General features: G+C 35.4%; 2 protein-coding genes across 2 annotated transcripts; one reads left to right on the top strand and one right to left on the bottom strand.

The window, feature by feature from the left end:
• Positions 1-6,560: 6,560 nt before the first annotated feature.
• Positions 6,561-15,127, bottom strand: LOC132189722 (potassium channel AKT1-like). The gene is made up of 12 exons (XM_059604500.1): positions 14,657-15,127; positions 13,487-13,852; positions 12,836-12,893; positions 12,425-12,742; positions 11,682-11,927; positions 11,169-11,267; positions 10,632-10,664; positions 10,346-10,531; positions 8,856-9,050; positions 8,673-8,748; positions 7,446-8,030; positions 6,561-7,265 (listed from the first exon to the last, which is right to left on the bottom strand). Exons 1-12 carry the CDS (start codon positions 14,884-14,886, stop codon positions 6,958-6,960), a joined length of 2,700 nt encoding a protein of 899 aa, XP_059460483.1. The 5' UTR covers positions 14,887-15,127; the 3' UTR covers positions 6,561-6,957.
• A 6,320-nt stretch (positions 15,128-21,447) lies between these two features.
• LOC132190526 (cytochrome b-c1 complex subunit 7-2, mitochondrial) lies at positions 21,448-24,694 on the top strand. The gene is made up of 4 exons (XM_059605545.1): positions 21,448-21,635; positions 21,725-21,882; positions 22,657-22,704; positions 24,295-24,694. The coding sequence occupies exons 1-4, from the start codon at positions 21,542-21,544 to the stop codon at positions 24,361-24,363; spliced, it is 369 nt and encodes a 122-aa protein (XP_059461528.1). The 5' UTR covers positions 21,448-21,541; the 3' UTR covers positions 24,364-24,694.
• The last annotated feature ends 1,084 nt before the right edge of the window (positions 24,695-25,778 follow it).

Genomic DNA, 25,778 nt, shown 5'->3' with positions numbered 1-25,778 from the left:
ACAATAGTTGCATTTACGAGTCTAAATTGAATCTGACCCTACATTGATCCTATTGAATTAATTCGTATTTACCTAGTTAGCATGGCAAATGTCACACGATTGGACTTGATACAAGTGTTGATATCTTAATATATTTTACAATAGTTAACAATTAATACATAATAGAAATAAACAGCTAACATGCATATGAATCAAAGGCCTATATAAAATTGAGCTGAGGAAGGAATTTCCATGCATATTGTTGTTCTAAGTTAGTCCTTTAGCAATGAAATAAGGAAAGATGAATTTCATGTACCTGGTGCAATATAGCCAAGTGTACCAAGAGTTTTAGTTTGTGTTGCATCCTTATTTTCGACTAAAATCTTTGCAACTCCAAAGTCACCTACATGCGCAATCATGTCTTCATCGAGAAGGATATTGGCAGGCTTCAAATCACAATGAACCACTGATTGTGATTGACCATGGTGGAGATAGACCAATGCTGATGCAACATCAACCATGATATTTACTCTTTGAAGAAGATTCAAGCAGTGATTGTGAGAGTATAACCACCTTTCCAGGCTGCCGTTCGACATGTACTCCATAACCAAAGCTCTAAACTCGAGGTTGGCGAAGGAGCATGTAGTTATGACTTTAACAAGATTCCTATGTCGGATCATCCGTAATGCCTCGCATTCTACATCGAAACTTTTGAGAGCCGCCTCTAATTGCAAATTCAGAACTTTCACAGCAACAATTGTCCCGTCAAAGAGTATTCCTTTGTACACAGAAGCAAAACCACCAGTTCCAATCAAGTTGCTTTCACAAAAATTGTTTGTCCCTTGACAAAGCTCTTGATATGATATCGTTTTAATCTCCGTCGCAAGCTTTGGATAAACTGAAGTTGGAATCTCCATGTTAGGCCGTCGATGTTTTCTTAACATATAAACCAATGATATCAAGATTATTATTGAAGCAATGGTAGGAACAATATATTTCAGCACAAGTTGTTTCACCCGTGATCCTTGGGAGCTTGGACTTGAGCAAGGTGGAACTTCATAAATCGGATTTCCACAAAGTGCTTTATTACCTACAAATGATTTGGCCGTGAAGTTTGCAAAAGGTCCATTGGACGGAATCTCTCCTGATAGCTTGTTGAAAGACAAGTTCAAATACTTCAGATATAAAAGTTTCTCCAGAGACTTTGGAATTGCACCAGAGAGATTATTACTCGAAAGGTTCAATGAATCCAATCCAAACAAATTTCCGAAAGATTCTGAGATGTTCCCTTGAAATGAATTTTTTGACAAGTCAAGATAACGTAGGCTTTCAAAATTTCCAATGGTGTTTGGAATATTTCCAGTAATTTGGTTTCGAGATAAATCCACGTACTCAATAACATCCGATGTTGTCATGTTGGGAGACAAATATCCACTAAGGGAATTCGATGACAAATCCAATTGTTGTAGATTTTTTATGTCCCATACATTTGATGGTATTGATGAATTCAGTCCATTAAAACTCAAGTTTAGAATTTGTAGAAGATTGAGGCTTCCAATGCAATTCGGGATGGATCCAGAGATTTTGTTATCCGCGAGAACTAAACGTCCCAAATTTCTTAGTTGACATAAGTCCTGTGGAATGAATCCTTCAATCTTGTTACCATCAAGATACAAGCTCTGCAACTTCTCCATTCCCCCTATTGTTGATGGTATCTTTCCAATCAAATTGTTTTCACCAAAATGAAAAGTGGTCAAGCCTTTCAAGGAACCAATTCCCATAGGAATATGACCCTTTATTTGGCTTTCAAATGCATAAATCATTCTAAGGGAAAGTGAAAAATTTCCAATGGAATCCGGAATGGAAATATCCAAGGGATTGTTGCTTATAGCTAGTAATTCCAAAAACCTGCAATTAGATAAAGATGAAAGGAAATTGGACTGTTGATCTCCAGGCTCCCCTGTAAGCTGATTATGAGGCACCAAAAGCCGTCGAAGGTATTTTAAGTTTCCAAGACTTTTGGGTATTGGTCCAAAGAGCAAATTCGTACCAAAATCTATCAGGGCAAGCTTGGAACAATTTGAAAGAGATGATGGGATACTACCACTAATTTTGTTCCCACCAAGAACAAGTGTTTCAAGATTAATACAAGAAATCCCAACATCTCTTGGAAGATTTCCAGACATGGAATTATTCTGGAAAGAGATTATCTGTAGAGATGACATGTTGAAAATATCATGGGGTATTTCCCCCGTGAGAAGATTCATTTCAAAATTCAAAAAACTGAGATTTTGAAGGTGCCACAAATCACTCGGAATGCTTCCTTCAATGTTGTTTTCATGAATGGCTAACCTACGTAACATGGACAAATTACTTATTGAAGAAGGTATATTACCAATCAAGTTGTTACCTCCAAGATGAAGAACTTGAAGCTTTTCCAAACTCCCAAAACTTTTTGGAATACTCCCATCAAATTTATTGTTTGGTAGGTACAAGAGCACAAGCTCTGTACAAGAATTCATTTGTGAAGGCAGCCTACCACTGAATTCGTTGTTTGAAAGATAAAGCCCTTGAAGATTCGGACAATGGCTGCAGAGATCCATTGGAAGAGTTCCTGAGATACGATTTTCTGTAAGAGCAATTATGGTTAGAGAAGATATGTTGAGGATGGCAAGAGGAAATGGACCACTGAGGCTGTTGTATTCCAAATTCAAGACCTCTAACGACGACATGTTGTTAAGGATTGATGGGATTGAGCCGGTAAGACGGTTGTTACTAAGATGTATTTCTTCAAGCATTTGACAATCATGCAAAGTTGGAGGAATTTCACCTTCCAATTGGTTGAAAGAAAGCTGGAGAATTCTCAAGCGATGTAGACGAGTGATTTCATGGGGCAGAGAACCGAAGAAGCTATTGTTGCGTAGATTAAGATAAACTAGAAAAGAGAGGTTACCAATATGAGGAGAAATGGTGCCTTGAAGACCCATAAAGCTAAGATTCAAAGCGGTAACTCTTTGCCTGCGCCGGCTGCATGAGACCCCAATCCAATCGCAGAAGTCCGTCTCGGTGGACCAGTTTCCGGCCAAGAAGACAGTTTCATTTGGGCCGGAACGGAGATTAGATTTGAAGGCGATAAGAGCCGATTGATCGGTGGAGTTGCCGGCAGATTGGGAAGCTGCCAGTTGAAGCTTGCACGAGTAGTATTGCACTAACAGAAAAGCCAAGAGCAGGAGAATGGATGGCCTTTCGATTAGCATTATGAACCTGGAAACCAGAGCAAAAGGGTCGCTCAGAATAGAAGAAAGCAAGAAAACAAAGCGCTGATCAACCACCAAGGAATTGAGCGTTCAACCGCGTTCAACCGCCAGATGGAGTAATTTGAAAGACGATGAAGTGTGTTGACTTTTCATGGAAAAGGTTGATGATATATGGGAATTGAAGCTTTGAGAAGTATTGCCAAGATAACGTACACAATTTTTTAATGCATTAACCTTGTCGCTTTCATTTTTTTTTTTGGGTATAAAAGAATACAAGCTAAGAGCATAAATTGCCGATTGGCATTATCAGTGGTGGCACTTGGGTTTCTATTTCTAATGCTTGCTTTCAAGGGACCCTCACCCTCTTTTCTTGTTAATTATGATCATCCATCTTCGCCTGCATATTTAGACCAGGCTATATATTCTTTGTTTTCATATGTCCAAGATATATTATATGAGAACAACATGTACTTTCGGTGATAAAAATGAAAATTTAGGGGGTAAAAAATAAAGAATTCAAATTCTATAGTTTTTAGTATTTAACCCTAATAATAATAATAAGTTATTGATATGATATAAAAAATATAAATATTGAAAAATTAAACTTTTTGAAAAATAGTACAGATCATTAGGGTCTTTTCTTAGATCGCCGAACGGAGTCAAAGGGACAGGACATGCAAGACTTTCATGCATGTCACCTTATTAATACGGCCATTAAGTCATTGGTATTTGGTAGGACGGTGAAAGGGGTAGGTCCCCAAGAGGTAGTTCAATCAGCTAGGACCACGTTTTATGAAGCGGAGGTCACTAGTTCGAATCTCCTTCCCCCCTCTTGTGCAGACATGTCAAAAAAAAAAAAAAAAAAAAAAAGGTAGGTTTCTTTTAAATAAATGAAAGAAAACGATGCACGAAATTAATTGACGTGAAAAAAGTAAAAATATTTGATAAGAAAAAGTGAATAACTAATAATAATATTATTATTAAAAAATTAATTTTTTCTTTTTTGTTTGAAAAAATATATATTTTTAATTTAAAAATAATAATTATATACCACGTGGCAGCTAGTGATTGGTGTTGACGTGGCATTCCGTTAAATTTTGGACCGAATTTTAACGGAAGTACCATTTCCGTCTTTATGAAAACCACAGGTATCTCCGGTGATAAAAATGAAAACTTAGAGGGAAAAAAAAAATAAAGAATTCAAACTCTATAAGGTTTTTAGTATTTAACCCTAATAATAATAATAAGTTATTGACATGATATAAAAAATATAAATATTGAAAAATAGTACGGATCATTAGGGTCTTTTCTTAGATCGTCAGACGGAGTCAGATAGACAGGACATGCAAGAGGCTTTGACTTTCATGCATGTCACCTCATTAATACGGCCATTAAGTCATTGGTACTTGGAAGGACAGGAAAAAGTTTTGGGAAAGTTATTGGGAAAAAGTGGAAAAAGTTTTGTAAAAAAGAGAAAACAGGTGAGAGAAATAATAAAAAATAAAATTTCTCTCTTGAAAAGTGCTACTACATTAAGCTTTTTTTTTTTTTGCTCTTCCAATCAAATATCCATTTTTCATTCTTTTTTTTGCTAATTCAATATAAATTTTTTTTATAAATCTAATTAGTCATTTTAAATAAAAGTACCATTTAGTTCCTCTAGGTTTCGGATGAAAGAAATTCAAGACAAGAGACAACATTGAAAAAAGCTCTTCCATCTATGCTGGCAATTTTTTTTTTTTTTTTTTGGTCTTCTTAAAATTAATTCTTATAAATTCGCTCAAAAAGTTAGTGTCAGATGTGCCAGCTCAAAAGACTAAAATATTATTAACCTACTGAATAAATCGGATTCGGCTTAATGCTGTTATCAAGCGTCGACAGTATGTATATTGTAGTCTAATCAATGGTCAAGATTGAATTTCTCAAAATCTCTCTTTATTTTCTCTCTCCTATTAAAAACTTTTAAAAGTTTAAGATTCAATCTTGACCATTGATTAAACTACAGCATAAAATAACAGCATGTAAGCCGGATCCGAATAAATCAATTGCAGAAAACAATCAAAGTGAAATTCTTATTTTTCATCTTCTTCTAAAAAATAAGTTTTAATTTTTTAATGCATTAACCTTGTCAATTTTATTTTTTATTTTTTATTTATTTATTTATTTATTGGGTATAAAAGAATACAAGCTAAAAGAGCATACATTGCCGATTGGCATTATCCGTGGTGGCACTTGGGTTTCTATTTCTAATGCTTGCTTTCAGGGGACCCTCAACCTCTTTTCTTGTTAATTATGATCATCCACCTTCGCCTGCATATTTAGATCAGGCTATATATTCTTTGTCTTCTTATGTCCAAGATATATTATATGAGAAATGTTACGTTAAAATATTTTAAAATTTTGGTTCTCAAATAATATGTCACAATTTTTCGTGATTTATTGTTTTAATAAATATAGACATAACAAAAAAATAAAAAATAAAACCTTTCGTGCCACTTAAATAGTTACGTTTGCTTAACAACATTAAACATGGGGCCAAGAATCAATGATAGTGTGTTTTATTATTCAGACGACACTATTTAAAGTCCTTTTAGCTCACACGACTCCTCATCAATGGTGTTGTTACTGTTCATACGTCACCTTATGAAAAGTGACGTTTGAATAGGGAAACATCACATTTCATGATGTGACAGTTCACTGTTCAAAACGTCACTTTTGGACATTGACATGAACCTAAAAAATTTGAAAAAACCTACATTTATCATATTATATATATAAGACCATTTTTTCTTAATTAGGAAGAAAGTGTCTTAATACATCTCTCATTGGTTAGGCCTCTTTGGAATCCTCCACAAAATAATGAATTTTCCAATCATTCAATGAAACTTGCAAGATTTGTCATTCTTTTGACTTTATAGTTAGCTAGCTAGGACACTCTCGACGCTTGATTTTGACTAATATTTTAGATTTTAAAATATGTTAAATTATGAAAATAAACATCCACAAAAAAGATTCTTAGTTATCAATTTGACTAAAAATTCACCACAAAAAACAAACAACAATCAGTAGATGAAAGTTCTTTCGTATACAGAAATTCTATCAGCTGTTCTTGCATTCTTGGAGAGACACTAGCACAGTAAAAATAACTCTTTGCTGGATTTGCTTGCAATCCTGAAAGATCAGCAAATTCCTTAGTCACTTTGTTGATGCACAGCACTGACTTCACTGTAGCCTCCAAAAAAACCAGCAAGTTATCAGCAAAAACAAATATGGGTCTTTGTAATTGTAGATGATACAAAAGGAAAAGGATCGTAGAAAGAGAAATAGAAAAACCAAAGCAATTTATACTTTATTATTTATCTCAACATTAATTACAACATACCCGTCAAATGTTTAAAGAGAAAAATTATCGTGATACAATTATAAGTGTGACGCCTTCCTTTTGGTCCGCATTCTGTGAGCACAGAACACAAGCCTGAACAATTAACACTGTATTTTGCCTTTTCTTCATCTATTCCATCACTAGTAATTTTGCTTCCTTCAATAGACCCAAAAACATAAAAACAATAAATTTCAAAGTAAAAAATTGAAGAAAAAAAAATAAAATAAAAACCAAAACCATATATGAGAAATCAATGGGATATATATCCCAACTCCCATAGCTCAAAATGTACATGCCTAGGTGCCGGCCCGACTCTTGGAGAGAACCCAAATTTGAGCGCTAAATGGCCGTCTGGTGGCTTTTTGAACTGCCAATTCCAGCATCACTTACAAGAACAAGATGATCACCATCTCTAATAAGCTCTATATCTTCAATTTCAGCTCCTTCTTTAGTTAAAACTTTGCTTGGTGAGAAGCCAAATTTTTTGGCACCAACATCAAGTAGTTCTTGAAGGGAAAGAGGCAGTAGCACAAGCTTCCCTGTAACTTCACCTTTCTCCGGGCAACTGAGTGTCACTCTAGCTGGGAAGCTGTTCAAACTCCGCACACTTGCAAAACTGCCACCAGAAGCAATAAGGTCTGTGACACCTGAATATCACAAGAGTTCAAAATTTGTCCAATTAACTTTCTGCAGAACATCAGTGCATGCAGGTGTTTTGTTGAGATTTTCACTATCACGTCATCAACAATCGTATAGCAGTCTACTAAATAGCGTTATTCTTTGAATATGTCATAAAAAGGTATAAAACAAATGTAGATCACCCTCACCAGCATTAGCAGCTGACATGACCCCAATAAGTGAATCATGAAAATTGTTAGCCCTTCGCCTTGGACGACTATCTGACCATGTCTCCTCCCGGGCAGGTGGAACGTTTTCGTGGAGATATGGAGGCATTGTTGGTTCACTCTGGTACTTCCCAAGGAATGATACAACTGGATTCTTTTTAAGTACTGGAACAGTTGGTGGTTTCTTGACCTCTTCTTGTTTGGCCTGGAATAAGTCTTTGATATCTTCATGGCCCTGGTGATCTGCCAAAGCCCTAGGTGTCCATCCTGTGACATCTGGTTTATCAATGCCAGCTCCTTGGTTCAGCAGGAACTCAACTATTTCAGTATTTCCTTCACATACTGCTGCATGAAGAGCTGTAGTCCCATTGCTCTTAGGCCGCGTCACGTCTCCACCATATTGGACAATGTTCTTGAGCAATTCTAAGTTGTTTTGCTCAACAGCAATGCATGCAAAATGACCCACATCGCCAGAAGATATCTCTGCTCCATTTTCCTTGAGACATTTAATCACGGATTCATGCCTCCCCTGTATTGCTTCCCATAAGGGAACATTTCCTTCTGAATCTGCAAAAGAAAGAGTAGTTAATGAATAAAGCAAATTGATGCAGCAAATAGGCAATGTTGTCATTCATATGAACTCAACTCAACTCAGCCTTGATTCTGAGTAATCGAGGTCGGCTAAATATGTTCTTTTTATAGTTTCTAATGGAGCCGTATTCTGCATTAATGTAAGCTAATAACATAAATACATCAAATGACAGATTGTAAAATTAACTATGTTGATTGTCTCACCTTTCCAGAAATTTTGGAACAATAAACCAATGGTGAGCCACTTTACAGTACTTGGCTATATCCTACATGCTTGCACTTGATCATCTAGCAGCAAGTTCACTTAGAGGCTGTTCAACAAACACTAAGGTATGTAAAAGGGATGGTATCTCCTAACAAGAAGGGCGTAGCTCGATGAATTTAAGGTATATAAAGGGGACAGTTGGCTACAATCTCTTATACAGCAGAACTATCAACCAGTATTGTCACTAGACTCACTACCAACCAACGGCCAAACTGGAAAGAACATGGAGGTAATGTACAAATAAAGACAAGAAGAGCCGTGGAGACAATTAGGCAGCAGAAGGAAGAAAAAGAGTACAAGAACTTCACACAACTGTATCAGGGGATTCATACTTGTCGCATACTAGAAGATACCTTTGATGTTAGGATCTGCTCCATACTCTAGAAGTAGAACTACACAATTCTCACTTCCTTTTGATGCTGCAATATGCTGTTGCAACAAAAAAGAAAAAGAAGCTCAGAGTCCCTAATTGAAATATTGTTCTTAAGAAGGAAAAAAAAAAAAAAAGTATGCCTAGAAGAAGATGATCTGCGCACCAATGCTGTCCGTCCTCCATTATCCATTTCATTTGGATCAGAACCACGCCTCAGCAACTGCTGCAACAGTTGATCATCATCTCTGGTGGTTGCAAAGCATAAACTAAGAGGCAAACACATTCTGCCCCAAGATAGCAAGTGCTCTGTATCAGTAAGAATTTCTTCCATCAGTGGGTCCCTCAAATCTTTCAAATGCTGCATCAAATGAAAAATGCAGTCTAAGAATAAGACAAATCATCCTCCACTTGAACTATGTAAGTCTCATTTACTTAAACTTATAATCTTGTTTTTGATATGCTGTGAGAAAATCTTATTTTATGGTTGTCTGTTATCATTAAAAACAAATTAGTGCAATGTTATATGTCACATGCATAGAGCACTTGCCTAATGGGAGGAAGAAGGTGTAACATCCTATCCTAAATGATATGATATTGTCTGCTTTGAGCCAAGTCCGCACAGTTTTATTATTGGGTTTACCATTTAGAGAGAGCATATTCCATATAAACACATCATCTTTTTTCACACCCAGACAATGTGAGACGTCACAATCACCCCCTCTTAGGACCCAGCGTCCTCACTAGCGACCCTCATGGGCTTGTGCATGTTCCTCCCATCTCAGGCTGGGCTATGACTTTGATACCATATGTAACACGCCGCCCTTAATAATATGATATTGTCTATTTTAGGCCAAAACCATCCAATCTTGGACAGCGCCCGTTCGCTCCCTCCCCGGTTTTATTATTGGGCTTACCCCAAAAGGCCTTATTCTACTTAGAGATAGCATATTCCCTATAAATACGTCATCTTTTTCCAGACCTATGCAATGTGGGATGTCACACAAGGTGTCTAACTCAGCCTAGTTCCTGGAACTAACATCCCACAAAGAAATCACCTTCATTTCAAATAACTCACCTTCATTTCAAAGAACGGTTTCTATAACTACTAAGTAATGAGTTTCTGCTGCAGTAAACAGATTGGCAAGGACAACTCCCTAGATCAATTTCCAGATAAACTTTCTTTATCTTTTTGAGATACCTAAAGAGATGAATAAGGTGTTCAAGCACACAAGGCTCAGTCTGAAGTACAACTTTACCAAACACAGAAGAAATTAAATGTGGATTTCTATGTATGCTCAGCTCCAATTCAATGAAGCTCTTTGAGCCTCTATATTTTATTAACACCTAGCCGAATATTATCCAATTCTCAGCTATATGACTACAGGTAGGTGATTGCAAACATAAAAACTGTTCATAAAATAAAAATAACTAAACTAGCTAGATGTACTATGTTCCATTTTAAGGTAGAAATTTCTTAAAATGGTTAAAAAAAAATGCTAAATTCTCTATAGGGGAAAAATCAATTCTATCAACAGATAAAGAAAATCTAAAGAACTGAATGGAGCCATAGTTTACAATTCAATTAAACCCCCTCTGGCCCCTCCCATCAAAAAAGTGGAAATGAAGATGATTGGTGACAAAACGTTTACAGACCTGAAGAATATTGTTCATAATTATGGTCCCATCTCCAACATTTGCCTGGACAATATTTAGAAAAGAAGTACGGTTCAAACGCAGCAGCTGACTCAATCGTTTGGTCCGGACTGTAAACAGTTGAGGCCTGTAACAGAGCATGCCTATCTCACCAACAACATCTCCTGTCTTAGCCTCACCAATAGTCTGCCGTCATCCGTTGCAAAGAACATATAAGTTCCTAAACACCCCAGAGAAGGTCAATAGTGGAAAAAAAAAATCAGAAGATTTCTATGATTATACTTGCCTCTTCTGTATTATTCTTTTTCACGATGAATTCCTGAGAGAGAGACAGGGGGACTTCAATGAAAAAGTTAACCAAAGTAGAAACAAAAGGAAAAGAAAAAAAATGGTCTGTTTCAAGAGGAATAATTACACTGTTCAAGGTATATACTCTGCGCCATAATTGAATTCATTAAATTTTAGCGACTCACCACTATTCATACACTTCAACCAGAATCCATTAAAACACACTTGCAAGGAATACATGGACCCTGAGGAAATGAAAGAAATATATCCCTTCAAATTTAACTATGTCTCATTGTCTTCCACCACCACCATTTTCTTTATTCATTTTTTCAGACTTTTAGTTTGTGTTGACCTTTACAGAATAAAAAGAAAAAGAAAAGAAAGATCTAGGAGACTTCATCTTAGGTACATTTTCTCTTTCATGTGTTTGAGTGTACATATTATGGCTATGGAAAGAAAGATGTCTCTTACATTCCCACTCAACACACACATATTTTATTTTATTTTTGGGTGTGGGAAGGATTTTAGTTCTTACCACAGCACCAGTAACCAGGATATACAAGTCTGTGGGTGCTTCATTCTGCAAAATTACATCTTCTTTGGGAGGAAAATATTCAGCCTTCATCTCTGAGACCTTCAATACAGAAATTCAAAGACATGGAAAGTCAAACAAAGCATGCAACATGTAAAGGAGACTTGCTGGTGTTTGGATATGCATACTTTCGATGCCTTGATACAAGATATTTTTTTCTTGTTAAATCTGAAGACATAAAAATATAGGGTTACTTTTACCTTCTTACTACTGTTTAATTCTTGACAGGCATTTTTTGCGTCATAAGATAACAAACAGAACTCATGTTTCTCAACCTTCAACTCTGACAAACATAGAATTCCATGAGCATTTTTCTTAATTTTATTTGCAAAACTGAAAGCCATAAAGCAATTATTTACACCTCATTTGCATCTAACAGAGGAAACACAGAGAAAGGCACCTTGATGCCCCATCCAAACACCATCAAAGATTATGAGATAAAGTTAGCAGTATTACCAGTTGGAAAAGAAAGTCATTTGATACCCCACGGAACAAGTACACGTTGTCAACAAGTGAATAGAAGAGAAAGTGTGAGATACTAGATTGAATGGCTTTAGGTAGGGAATCAAGAAACTCTTGCTGCTGCAGCCCTTCTGAATCAGTTCTGTACTTCAGACACAAATGATCAAGCATCTGCTCTTGCAGGCGAACAGGCAGGCGGTTCCTTTGTCCAAAACTCGAGGCTGCGTGAATAGTGTCTCTCTGGAGTTCCATATAAATAAGACCAAGGAAACAAACTAGATGAAAAATTCGTAAGTGCTAAAGTAATTGAAAAGGCCATAACAGTGACTTATCAATATAAGAAAAGCATACAATGTTCGGATGATTCTAAACAAACATATACAACCCTGCCTGTGTCATAATCAAGTAACAAGACATGGCAATAGGAAGTAGAAACTGCAAATAAATAAATACATAAAAAGTGGTATTTGTTTGGATTTTTTGTATTGAAGTAAGTATATTTTCATTTGTAAATCAAAGCTGGGTGCTATAGGCACAAGCTGAACAGTGGTGTATTCTAAAAAATACATCTCTGAAAGTGAAACTTCTTCAAACATCATCCAGAACCTCCTAGAAAAAATGGCAGCACACAAGGGTTGCCTAAAAGCCAGTCAAACATTATTTGAAGAGAAAAAAAAAAATTGCCACAGAAGATCATTTTAAGGCCAAACACAAGCATTAAGACAGAATCTACTCACAAATTTCCTTGTTCGACTGGTCCCATGGACAACCAAGTTTGTCATATTTCCAATTATATATGATGTTAGGCCAAGAACAAAAAGCATGTAGAAAATGTCGAATATCATCTCCTGGGTATTTGTAGCGTGCAAATCACCATAGCCAGTGGTTGTAAGAGTGGTGATGGACCAGTAAACTGAGGTCACATATCGGATTGACAAACTTTGCTCATGAAAGTTTTGCAAGATAAGTGCAATCCATGTCCTACTTGGGTTAGAATTACGTGCAGCAATAAGATAGAAGCAGCAGGCAGCACAATGAACTGCAAAGAGAGTAACCTAGAGGCAGCACAAGCCTGATAAGAATACATCACTATTGAAAAATCTCCACTCTTCAATGAAAATGAACAAATATTAGTAACAGATACTCACACATATAAGCTTTGCACATCGAACCCAAAAGTAGCTAAAGTTCCTGTCTTTTTCCAATCTGACATGATAAAAGAAAAGCGAAAAATAGAAAAGGAGAGTTTCATGAGCAAGTACAGGAAATAGAAAAACTAGAAGGAAGGTAGAGAAGAGATAGAAGAATATAAAAGAATAACATAAGATTATTTTTGGCTTGGAAAGTAGATGAAAACAAACTGGTTTCTACTATTTTTATTGTGCTGACAATATTTGAGGTTCATGCATAATATGAGATAATGAGAAATACAGAGAATATACCTTCCAAAAGCAACTACAGCCAACTAAATGCATAGATACATAATTACAAAAGAATTTGTGACTGTTCTTACTGGCCATCAAGGAATTTAATGAACTTATACCATCTTTTTAAGAAGTTGGTTCAGAATATACATAAGAAAGAAAAGGTACTAATATTAATTGCAAATGAAAAAATGTAGTCACCAATAAGATAGACTCAATACCAGCTTACTTACTGATGTAGCCAAAAATGACATAAGTATTCTGGTGACAAAAATGATTCCAGAAGAATTCAATGGTCTTGAAATATAATAAATTGGCATCATATCAATATAAATGAAAATTGTTGCAATGGATTAGGAAACTCCCCATCTTTACCTGGCAAACATTTTACTGACCCTTCGGAGACGCCATAGGCGAAGCAAATTGAAGTATCCATAAGTCTGTAGAGAAGTGGGCAATATGCTCCTAGCAAACTCAGAAGGGATTGTAGAGATAACATCAAATGCCAACCAGGTCCTGGTGTACCTCCAAGCAATCTGCTTTGGGTTGTCGATGAGGAGATAAGAAGTTTCATCGAGGTATGCAACAAAGAAAGTCAATGCAATGTCGATGGCAAAAAATCCATTGACAATATTATCGATTACAGCGAGAGGTCCCCTTGGTTTTTCTAGGAATCCAAATTCAAAGAGAGACACCCATGCCGTGTAGAAAACTAGAAATACAAGAAATGTCTCCCAGAGTCTGCAATATCAGTTAGAGCTCCATGTCTCAATCATTTTATTTCCAACAAATAACATGATTATTGAACAACAAACATAATGCAAAATAATCCATAACATATAATACGTAGTTTGACTTACAAAAAGAACCAGCAACATAGCCAGAAAAAAAATATATATATAATAATAATAATAATAATAATAATAATAATAAAAAAATACGGGTGCATAAGAGGAAAAAGTAATCAATGGTGTTTGAACAGGGATTTTCTTACAATGTGTAAGGATGATGGAGCTATAAACCTGTTCCTTTGAATGATGCAAGGATATGAGTAAATGTGAAAGTGAAGATTACAAAAGGGATTTAACTTATCATTGAAAACATTTATTATGATGTCCAGCATTAAAAAAGACAGTTGCTGACTTTTTTTGTTCTTGGCAGAGGGGGATTAATGTGCAAAGGTTATATGCCTCCACAAAAAACCCACCTCGTGATAGATTGAACCTCAAACTTCTTTTTCACAATGCAATGGAAAATATTACTTGCCAGCACAATCCGGTTATAATCTTTGAACAAAACAAGCCGCTGGGTTTATTATGGATGTGTAAAAAAAAAAAAAAAAGAATGTATTTGAATAAATGTTGCACCATTGCGATTAAATTGCCCAAAAGAACTCTTTAAGAGAGAGAAAGAGAGAGAGAGAGAGAGAGAGAGAGAGAAACTTATATCGTCATATATTCGAGAAATGCCAAACAAAAACACATTCAAACAAAACCCCAGAAGAAGAAATGGCATTTAGATCAAAAGGAGAGGAAAGGAATGAACCTGTAGCGGGGATCAAATGGGGAGAAAATGAAGGGGCGGAGCTTTACGCGGCGAGTGGTGAAAGCGGTGATACCAAGAGGAGGAAGAATGCCGGCTGTGAGGCTGTAATGGCTGCCATCGTCTCTCTGCGGTTGCTGATCCTCTGCTCCTCCTACTCCTTCCCCTCGTTGCCCGCATATCGACCCCCTAAACACCCCTCCAAGCTTCTTCCTCTGCGTCAACCTCGACATTATAACGATATTCACGCTCCCTCTCTCTCCCTATCTCCTTCCCTTCTCGATCCGTGCCATTTTGTTGCACCAAACCGACAACCGAGAAATGTGACACTCACACTCTGTCTCTCTCCCTCCCTCCCTCTCTCTCTGTCTCTCTCAATTCAGATGCCTTTTGGTTCGTTCCATCTTCTCTCTGTCTTTCCAAAAGCTGTCACATTTTCAACCGTTAATGACTCGCTTTCTTGTTACAGTTGGAATCTCTGTGACTCCCTCCATAACTCGGGTTGCCCACAAAATATTTTGTAACTTTTCCTTTTTCCTTTGGTAGCCGCTCCCTTTTAAGGTTTGTTTGGTAATGGGGATGGGGATGGGCTAAACACTGTTCATCATTATTTTTTAAAAAAATTAACATCAAAACATTCTAATTTTTTCACTTTTAATATCAAATCATTCATTTTTTATTATTATTCAAATAAAAAAATCACTACAAAATAAAACTTTTTCACTTTTCCATATCACATTTTCATTTTTTTTATACCAAACATTCTTACTTTTTTTTTTCACATCAATCTACATTAACTACAGTGTTTATGCCATCACATTTGCCAAACACCCCCTTAATTTGGGTATCCATGGCCCCTAGCAATTTTTTTTTTTTTTTTTCAATTACTAGTAATTTTTTTTTTCCGTATTAATAGCAATTACTCAAATGTGAGAGAGTCTTTATGTGGCTACCTGTTTAAGCCGGGTCAACCTACTTGAAACCTGCTTGAGCAAACGAAAATTACTGGCAATTTGAACAACAAAATTGCTAAGACCATCTATCCTTAATTGAGAGCCTTATTATGATAATAAATTGTAATTATCTATTTTAGAGTCAATATTGTATTAATCATCTTTGTTTTATTTCCAAGTAGTAGAGTTAGTGTTGTTTTAGACATCTTTGTTTTAGTAGGAGTTATCTCCAAATAGTTTATTTGTATTAAGGGTTTTTCTTGGTAGAGGCAGGAGTTCATCTCATATTCAATGTTTTAGTAATTTTCTTATTTATAGGTGTGAGTGATTAATAAAAAGTAAGCATAATTTAATCACAAATATTGTGTTTAAAAACGTCTAGGTTTCCTTTAATGAATCTAAACGGTATATATTCTCTTAAAACCTAATAATCTATCATGTTCCATGTTTGTGAAATCATTCGCTTACACTTTCCTCCCATTTCTCATTTTTAAATGGAAGAATGCTACTTGTAAAAAATCAAAGATTAGAGTTAGAGACATTGTCGCATCACTCAATTCTAGATCTAAGAAAGGCTAGCTCAATCAAGCTATTAGGTTCTCTTGATAAAACTTTATAGAGGGTAGTTTTTGTTTTTTTGTTAAAAATATATTCGAACGTAACGTAAAAATTAAAGTAGCTTTAAGTGATTTGTGTTTAAAGCTAGTTTTGTTAATTTTTTTCTTCTTTTTTTTTTTGTGCTAAAAGAACAAAACACTCCCTCAAAAAGTTTTATCAAACGAGTCAGATTAAAGTAACTTTAAATGATTTGTGTTTAAAGCTAGTTTTGTTAATATTTTTTTTCTTTTTTTTGTTTTTGCTAAAAGAACAAAAAACTCCCTCAAAAAGCTTTATCAAACGAGTCCACTGCTAAATCCCTCAGCCAAACACATATGTGCATAACTGTACAAGTCTTCAAGGAAAAGGGCCCTCTAGTTACTTTCTTTTCATACCATATAAGACAGAGCGAACCAAATCCCTTTTTATGTGTGATTTTCATGCATGATTGAGATTTTAGGAAAGTGGTTTAGGGATAAAAGGATGTGTGTATGTATTTTACCTCCTTTTATTCAGGATTTGAATTTTTCTCAAGTATCTAGCTTTGTTTGAGACTAATGCTTGGCAAAGCATAAACCTTACACCAATGCAAATTATATGATATATTTTAAACGTGAGACTTAATAGTTTGTTACCTTTAATTGCTTAGTATACACGTGTGAGTGTAAATTATTGTCTCACATTGAAAAGATGTCACCAATATCGATGGTTAATATAGCATAATTGGTCCATTGAACAGATGCAGGTTGAATAGTATTCTACTAAAAACTCATTAAGGTGTTAATCTCTCTAATAAGATCAGATATCAGAACTGATGGTGGTGTGCAGCATGTATGGTGGAGTGGTGTAGGCAAAAACAAGGGTTCTTGGAGTGGGACAAAGGTGCATGGGACAGACAAGAATCCTTTGAATAGGGGTAAAGGTGTAAGTTGAAGTAAAGGGTAAAGGTTTCTTGGCTTGGGCATAATCTAGAGTCCCCGGCATAAGGGCAACAATGTATGGCACAGGAAAACCCATATAACATACAAGTGATCCTAGAGATGACCCATGAGATTGATAAAAGCTTCTATTTGAGGAGAAGTGTAACAGTGTGCATGATGATAGACTCACACACATGGAGAAGATTATTGAGTATACACGTTATGGTAAAAAAAAAAAAATTGGATCTTACATTGGAAAGATGTCACAAATATGAGTGGCTAATGTAGTATAGTTGGCCCAAACTTATAATTAACTTAAGCTTTTGGGTTGAGTGGTATTCCAACACACAATAATATGGTCTCACTTAAAGACTCCCCACTATGTTAATCTTCTTAATATTAAAAAATAAAAAATAAATAAAAAAGTGAGGATTGGAAAACATTGTGTGATTATAAGAAGCAAGGAATGTTTGAATATGAAAGCAACACGTGTCATGCTCACCTTCCCTAGCCTGCTCTTTAATCCTCTTCCAAGCATTTAAAAAAGTACTCAAGATTGATTTTTCCCTAGTGTGAATGCATATAAATTTAACCCTTTTTGCCTTTGCATCATTCTCTCTAAAGTAAACCCAGATCCTCAAAATCTTTCATGGGCCATGCATGCAGCCTGTTGTAAAAAGGAAGTAAGCCCTAGCAGTAGTTCCAGTAGTTCAACAGGTGCACATGCATGCACGGTGCACCATGCAGCAAGCAATGCAATCAGGATGTTTCATCTTGATGATTTCCACTCAAAAATGTTCTTTCCCTTTTCATCAACTGCATATTTGGTCGCATCATCGTCTTTTGATGAACCCCAGCCAAGTGTAAGGTCCCTACTTGTAAGCGAAAGGACAGGCAGGGAAACTACACATTGGACGTTGAAAACCCGCACAAAATAAACCTAGACAGTAGAATCATATGTACTCTTTCAAGTCCGATTGAACCATAGTCTGATCCAACTTCACCGATCCACCAGGACATCAATGAAACTTAAGACGGCTAACACTAATCAGGTTAATGCATGCCAAACCTCTTGAAAATGTGCTAGAAATGTATTAGAACTGATCATAATTCAAAAGTATGAAAGCAAATAATTATAACATCTTGTGAGTGATTGAAGAGACTTTGATTTGATTTGAGAAGCTGCATAATTCACAAAAGACCAACGTAACAATCAGAAACCACCCGCTCTTGCCGACAAGCTTTTTGTTAAGCTTCTTGCTGTCGGCTCCATGGTAATAAGTAACGGCAGACATGGAAAATGAACACTCCATATGATCCATGAAAAGTTATATAAGTAGAGACATTATATGTCTTTATTCTTAGGACCTAAAAGTGTCACATTCTCCTGCATATATGCATGTGACCCTTTTCTTTTTCCTTTCCAATTTTTGCTTAGAACTTGGGAATTTGTTTACCTTTTGTCATCATAAATTACGCCAAGCATCACGTTTGTCTTTTAAAATCTTGGGGTTCCAGCATCTAATATTGCTTGTCTGAGTTCCTCGAATCTTGTCTCTCATCATATCTTTTATTCTGCTAATTTCTTCACAACCTGTAAATTTAACAGTAGAATTGTCCATGTTAAGGGTAGGATATAACTAGGGTTAACAATTTTTTACATGACTCGCAAACGTGATATAAACCCAACACAAAATTAAAGGGTTATGGTCGATGAGTTTGATCGATTTAATTAAATGCATAAGGTTAGGGTTGACCTAAATAGTCTTATACTTATATATGCCTCGACACGATCTAAACCCGACACATGACATAATGTCTAGCAAATTTTAACATGACTTGCGAACTCGACACGAACTCAATACAAAATTAGAGGGTTAGAGTTGAAGAGTTTGACCCGTTTAATTAAATAATTTTATACTCCTGCATTGACACGATCAAATTCAAAACCCAACACAGGATCACGAATTACCACCCCTAAATAAAACTGTCATAATTTTTGTAGATTGTGATATCAAAGAAGTGGTTCAATGGCTCGAAGGTAAAGCCATCTCCTATGAGTTAATTAGCTATATATTATTTAATTTAACTTAAAATAATTCATTAATAGTAATTGCACGGTTTGTTCAGGTTATTCACTTTGTTGGCACCCAATAATTTGGGCCTCACATGCTAACAAAGAAGGCCCAAATTCTTCTTTGTAATCCAAGACTTCTTTATAATTGTTGTATATAATGCCTTGATTGGAGAAAGACTTCTTTGCATGTAATTCAAATTCTTCCAAAAAAAATCCTCTCAAATAATCACTCCGCTTTAGGAGGTTAAACAGTTTTAAAATAATAGCCGGTTAGCAGTTATTGAAACTCATAACTGTACTGCAAAACCACTTTTTAGAAATTGACATTTTGGGCCTACTTTAGTGTTTTGGGCTAGCTGTTTGGCAAGGCATGTGGATTATGGTTTGTAATTTGGTTTATTTAGACACCAATGTGTACGTATGTAATCGTACCCTATTTCTATTTGATTGAATTTTATTCTAATATTATGAATGTACGTGTGTTTATCAAATATGTTCAACTATAATTAACATTGTCTCAAAGGGACAATGCTCAATATTCGAATATTGAGCATGGTCCCCAGCTCAATCAGCTGGGGACCATGCTTCATGAAGTGAAAGTTACTAGTTCGAATTCCTTCTCCCCCTCTTGTGTGGACATGTAAAAAAAAAAAAAAAAAAAAATTATAACTAACATCGTTTTTTGGTCCTTTTTGTTAAGAGAGCCTCTACTATCAGGTCTTAGTGTAAACTAGCCCTTTTACAGCATCCAATTACCATGTGACACATCATCATTTTAAGAAAAATACAAAAAATAAAAGTGAGAACAACCATACTAAAAGAAAAGAAAAAGAAAAAGAAAAAAAAAATCCTAGCGCGAGACCTAGTGACCCACGTTATGGGTCGTGGGTCACGTTTTCCGGCTACTTTTCTGTCAAACCCAATCTCAAAATTCGTTTCTAATGCCTCAAAATTTGTTTCTAATGCCTCAAAACTCGTTTTTTAATTCAAAACTAAAACCTAGAGGGAGAAGATTAACCCTTTAGAGACTCTATCATCCTAAAGGTATTCGCCGAAGAGGGCTGCCGCCTGCTATGACCCAGCCGTGGATGTGGTGGATGAATGGTGAGAGAGAAAGAGAAGAAGAGAAAGTGGGTGTTCCTATTTTATCAGGTGTAACTAGCTTATAAGTACACCTTGTATTAGATACTGCAAAACATCACTTTTGCAGATGAAGGTTTATCCTTTTGTTAATAATTTTTATTGATTATTTTGGGAGCATGACAGATTATCTGATGGCTGAACAATGGAGTTGAGCAAATGAAGCTAGATTTTGTCAAAAAAATTAATTTTCTGTTTTTATTTCCAAAAAACGTTTATGGAAAAAACAGAAACTACAATTGCCAAAAGAGAAAGAATCCTAAAAATACATCTGCAAACTCTTCATATGATTCATAATAACTAAATATAGTTATTATGAGCCACATTATCCTTCCGGCAGATGCTTCAACATAAAAGATTATGAAAAATTTGCCCCTTTCAAGATCTTTTAATTCTTTTTTTCTCCATTCTCTCTCCTCTTGCTTCTCACTCTCTCCATTTGAAAAATAATATTTAAATAAAATAGAGGCTATAGTAGAGAGTTTGTTGAAGTGTATATAGAAAAAGTAATAACTAAAATAAAAAATTTCACCTTTTCACTAGCTATTTTAATTAGTATTGTTGGATATACTCCAGTAACACTAGCTATTTTAGCTACTCAAACTATATTGTCATTGTTTTGGTAGTTTATGAGGTAAATTGTCACAATTGATAGTTTGGAGGGTAGATTGTCGTTAGGGTGGTAGTTTGAGGAGGTTTAGTGGATTTTACCCTATTTTATTTTAACTATTAAATTTTCAATACAAACTCCAATAGATTATTTATTTCACTTTCTACTCTTTAAATATTTATTTTCAAGGGAGAAAAAAATAAAAGAAGGGAGAGGGAGAGAAAGAGATCAAACCCAAAGAAAAAAATGGGCCATAAAAGGCTCAAAATAATTATATATTAGCTACAATTTTGTTTAATATATGTTATCTACTTATCTTGCCCAAAGAAAAAAATGGGCCATGACTTTGTAGAAGTCCCAAATGGAAACAAAACTCTTGGATTATGGGCCTACTTTTGGGGCCTTTCATGGCCCAATAAACTAGTCAAGCCTATTCAATTTTTGTTTTTTTCTTTTTTCTTTTTAAATTATTCTAACAAAATCCGGTTCATTTGGTAAACGATCATTCCAGAAGAAAAATCAGGGAGTAGAGAAGGGACGCACATTTCCCCATCTATCGAAGAGAGCGAGAGTGAACGAGAGGAAGCCAAAATGGCGTCGTTCCTGCAGACGTTTCTGGACCCGAAGAAGAACTGGTTCGCAGCTCAGCACATGAAATCCATGACCAGACGCCTCCGTAGATACGGTCCGCCACTTCTCCCAAACCCTAATTTTCGTCTCTCATATGTGTTTTATGTATGCTGATTTTTTGGTGTGATTTGGAATGAGAAATAGGGCTTCGATACGACGATCTGTACGACCCCTACGAAGATCTGGATATCAAGGAGGCCCTGAATCGGCTGCCCAGGGAGATTGTGGACGCGCGTAACCAGCGTCTCAAGCGCGCCATGGACCTCTCCATGAAGCACGACTACCTCCCCGAAAACCTTCAGGTTTTCCTTCATTCGATCTATTATGATGTTATTTTATTAGGTTCTATCATTTTCTGTTTGGTTGCCGAGAAAACATGCGCGAGAAGAAAATGGAACGTGTGATGTATTTTTCATTTTATATTTATAGAATTGCTTGGATTGATAATTCATGCTAGAGGTTCTCTCAGAACAAGATTACTGGTATTAAGAATTGGTTTGTTCTGAGTGAGAGAAAAGAGGATTTGGATTCAAAGGTTGGGGCCTTGGTATGGGTAAATGCGTGTGTCATACTGATCATTGTTGAGTTGCATTAGATTTTGTTTTTAGTGTTAGTCACTAGATGCAATTGTAGTAAGCGTTCGTTGATATTGCTGGGAAATGAGTCTTACGTTTCACAAAAACTTTTTTTTTTTTGCTAAATTTGCTGTTTCAGGGTTTTCTGAAAAAGCTGTCGTTTTGATGGATAAGTTACAGGCTATGTTATTGTGTTTTTTGTTGCAATTGGTGTTGGTTCTGTATTGGCCAATTTGTGTTGATATTGGCAACAGACACTTGGATATGTATAATTTCAAGTGTGATTAAACAATTCACCTTGGCACTAGGTATTAAATTAGGTCACTGAACTATTTAGTAAATTGTGTACCCATAGTCTTCACTTCTGTTTCTGGAAATACCTAAAAAGGGATAAGTATTATAAGCCGTCTGCTGAGGTTTTCAAATGTGGATCTGTATACAACATGTTTCAACTATGATCTGAATTGCCACTGCCCTTATTAGTCTTTTTACCCCTTGCAGGAAATGCAAACACCCTTCAGGAGCTACCTTCAAGAAATGCTGGCCCTTGTAAGTGGATTCTCTCAAGAAATAATGTTTATCAAATTTACGTACTTACCAATTTTGTGACCCTGTTTTGTTGGGATGATCCTTAATACCCTTATTACACAGTTTTTATTAATGCCTTGATAATGATGCTTCACATGATCTGTGCTGATAATGATGATCCTAGTGATCCATCTGATGAGATTTATTACCCTCTGTTACCTTGCTGTTAAACATAGTGCTCTGGATTCATGTTGTTACTCAATTTACATCTATATCACCAACGATATCTTTATGTTGTTCTTCCTTTATGGGAGTTTTCAATTACTTTATCATTGTTTCTTTCCAGAATAGGTAACCTATTAAGTTGGTTTTTGGTACCTACAAGTGATTAATACAATGTTATATCCTTATTATGTTGCTTATATAATCCCATACTGTGTCAGAGTATGTTAGAGATGAGTTTCATGTTGGTTTAGTCCCTGAATTTGCATGTTGGTTCCAGATTTGAAGGGATGGGTTATGGTTTATTTCCAAATAGTAATTTAAGAGAGAAACATGATTTACTATTTATTCTGATGTGCATAGCTATTCATTGCACGATTGTCTATGTCTATATTATGCTCTCTTTTTCTATGGGAAATAGAATAAGGTATGGGATGAAATATATGCTGTTAGATGGGGATAACTCATTATGATCATAGTGATGATATGGTCTTACTAATAAAGGTGGTGGACAGTATGAGATTAAAGTTTTGGTCATTACTATCTCGTCAGCTTTCTGCCAAAGTTCATGCATTTTTCAACTCAAGTATTTTGAAGTTACATGTACCGGTACATTTGGTGGTGGATCCTTAAACAAGGATACGTTGTCAAGATGGGTTCACCTATGATGAAGGGAGGTTGTAGAACATTAATGATAGTGTATCGTTAGGGGCATTTATGCCACTAGAAGATAATATTTTCCCCCCTTAAATAATGATAATCTATTGGTACACACTGTCGTCTTTCCCCTTATAATTTTGTGCCTCAAAGATGCTGACAAAGAGGACAGTGTGTACCAATACCATGATAGCTCACTTATGGCTGTACTACACTTTCGCCAAAGTATCAAATACGTTGGAAAATCAACTTGTTTGAGCACACATTAGGGAAAATGTAGAATATTCTGTGTGCATTTGGCATCTATAAATCTGTTCAGTGCGAAGTGCCTTATATCCTTTTTACCTGATATCGTCATTACTAGGCATACAAACCAGAATACTTGGGAATTGGCATCATCTTTTTATTATATCAGCATAAATTTTGTGATCAAACTTTGTCAAAATGACATAGGCTTGGTTATATGATGGTCCTGTTGGCTACCCAGGTGGTCCAGAATAACTTGCTCTGCATAAGATTTCATTTGTATGTTATGTTGTCTGCAAGATTGATTGACAATCATTAATTTTACTGTGTAAAACCCAAAAGAAATTAAAAAATTACCAAGGATAATTACTTCTCATCAACGGAAATAGTTTGGTTTAAATTTTGACCATGACATCAAACAATTCAATAAAGGATTATATAAGGTCCAAATATGTGAGCAAATGTCTTGTTGCTTACGTTTTGCAGGTGAAAAGGGAGAGGGCAGAACGTGAGGCTTTGGGAGCTTTGCCTCTCTATCAGCGTACAATTCCCTAAACAACTTCGCCTCTCATTCCATCGAAACTCGAGGGTGGCTGTGCTCGCCCCCGGGTACAACCCATAAATCTTTGTGAAATGGTGAAACTTTTACTTTTCAAAAAAAAAAACTTAAGTCTTAAACATCACTATGTAGGAATGGAGATATAGCCTGAATGAGATTATGTTGGTAGATGTGGAAAATTGTTTTCATATTAGAAGTGGAGATGGATTGTGTCTCCGTTTCAAAGTTTGATTTTCTAATTTTTGGTGTTTGAATGGTATCACTTATTGGTTCTCCTGCACAGGCAGACCCTTTTATTTCTAATAATAAAGTGCTACTTTGGACTTATTTCGTATGATTGAATGCAATAAACTTGTTACCGTCTCCTAGGCATGTTTGTTATGGGGACCGACCAAAAGAAACAGAATGGTTAGTGTTTGAAAGTTTTGCCCTAGATGCTTCTTCTTGAAGATGTTTTGTGTGTGATCTTTTTCCTTTTGTTTCTAATAATTAAGACACTTCTGTGAACGTCTTCAATTTGATGAATGCAATAAACTTGTTTAGACTGAAATATATCCCCCTGACCAAACTAGTTGATTATTTTTAAAAATTGGACCCTATTTAAAAGGAGAAATATTAAACAACTCACTAATAGATTGTAGTTTGGAGTTGGAATTTTATGAGATGGTGACTTATGAGATGGTAATATATTATTTAGATTTTTTTTTTTTTTTGAAAAAAAAAAAAAAAAAAAATTGGAAAGTGTAACATACTTTGTCTAATTGTCAACTCAAACAATGCTGGCTTGGATCAAAACAGTATTTTGCATGTCGACTATTATTTTTAAATTAAACTGTTGAGATATTACCACATTACCATTATCACTTTATTATTTATAATTTTTTATATATATAAGGATTACTACCTTTCATGTTAGTATAGAAAGATAAAAGTAAGATTAAGTAGTGATGTATAGCATTTGTCTATTTACTATAGTAAGTGATAAATAATGAAGTGATAAACCATTTAATTTAAAAATAATTGTTGAGAATTGAAGATAAAATAGCTTAAAAATTCTTAAGTATTCATATCGGACTTTTTTATGTACATGAGTAGCAACACTATACATCACACTTTTATTTTAAAGATAAATGTAAAATTGGTTCTTGTGGTTGGCCTAATTTACAAATCACTCTATGTGATTTAAAAAATAATTTATAGGTCTCTAAGGTAGGCTAAAATAACATTTTACTCACTGAACTCATTTTTCGTTAAATGATTTAACGGAAACCGTTACATTGGCACATTACACCCAATAAAAATAAGACATATATTCTTTTTTATTTATGCTTTTAAAAAATGATAAATAACCATTTCCACGTCATTTTGAAGCTCTAACACACAAAGTTAAATTACATAAACCTAATCCCTC

This window comes from Corylus avellana, chromosome ca8 (genome assembly GCF_901000735.1).
Source record: "Corylus avellana chromosome ca8, CavTom2PMs-1.0".
Taxonomy (NCBI): Eukaryota; Viridiplantae; Streptophyta; class Magnoliopsida; order Fagales; family Betulaceae; genus Corylus; species Corylus avellana.
This window is presented reverse-complemented; position numbering and strand designations above follow the sequence as displayed.

Coding starts and splice junctions, on each gene's coding strand:
- LOC132189722 (XM_059604500.1), bottom strand. CDS start 14,886: ATGTCGAGGTTGACGCAGAGGAAGAAGCTTGGAGGGGTGTTTAGGGGG. Junction 13,853..14,656: donor CCATTTGATCCCCGCTACAG/GTTCATTCCTTT, acceptor CTGATATTGCAG/ACTCTGGGAGACATTTCTTG. Junction 12,743..12,835: donor GATGTGCAAAGCTTATATGT/GTGAGTATCTGT, acceptor TGCTGCCTCTAG/GTTACTCTCTTTGCAGTTCA.
- LOC132190526 (XM_059605545.1), top strand. CDS start 21,542: ATGGCGTCGTTCCTGCAGACGTTTCTGGACCCGAAGAAGAACTGGTTC. Junction 21,636..21,724: donor CAGACGCCTCCGTAGATACG/GTCCGCCACTTC, acceptor AATGAGAAATAG/GGCTTCGATACGACGATCTG. Junction 21,883..22,656: donor ACCTCCCCGAAAACCTTCAG/GTTTTCCTTCAT, acceptor TACCCCTTGCAG/GAAATGCAAACACCCTTCAG.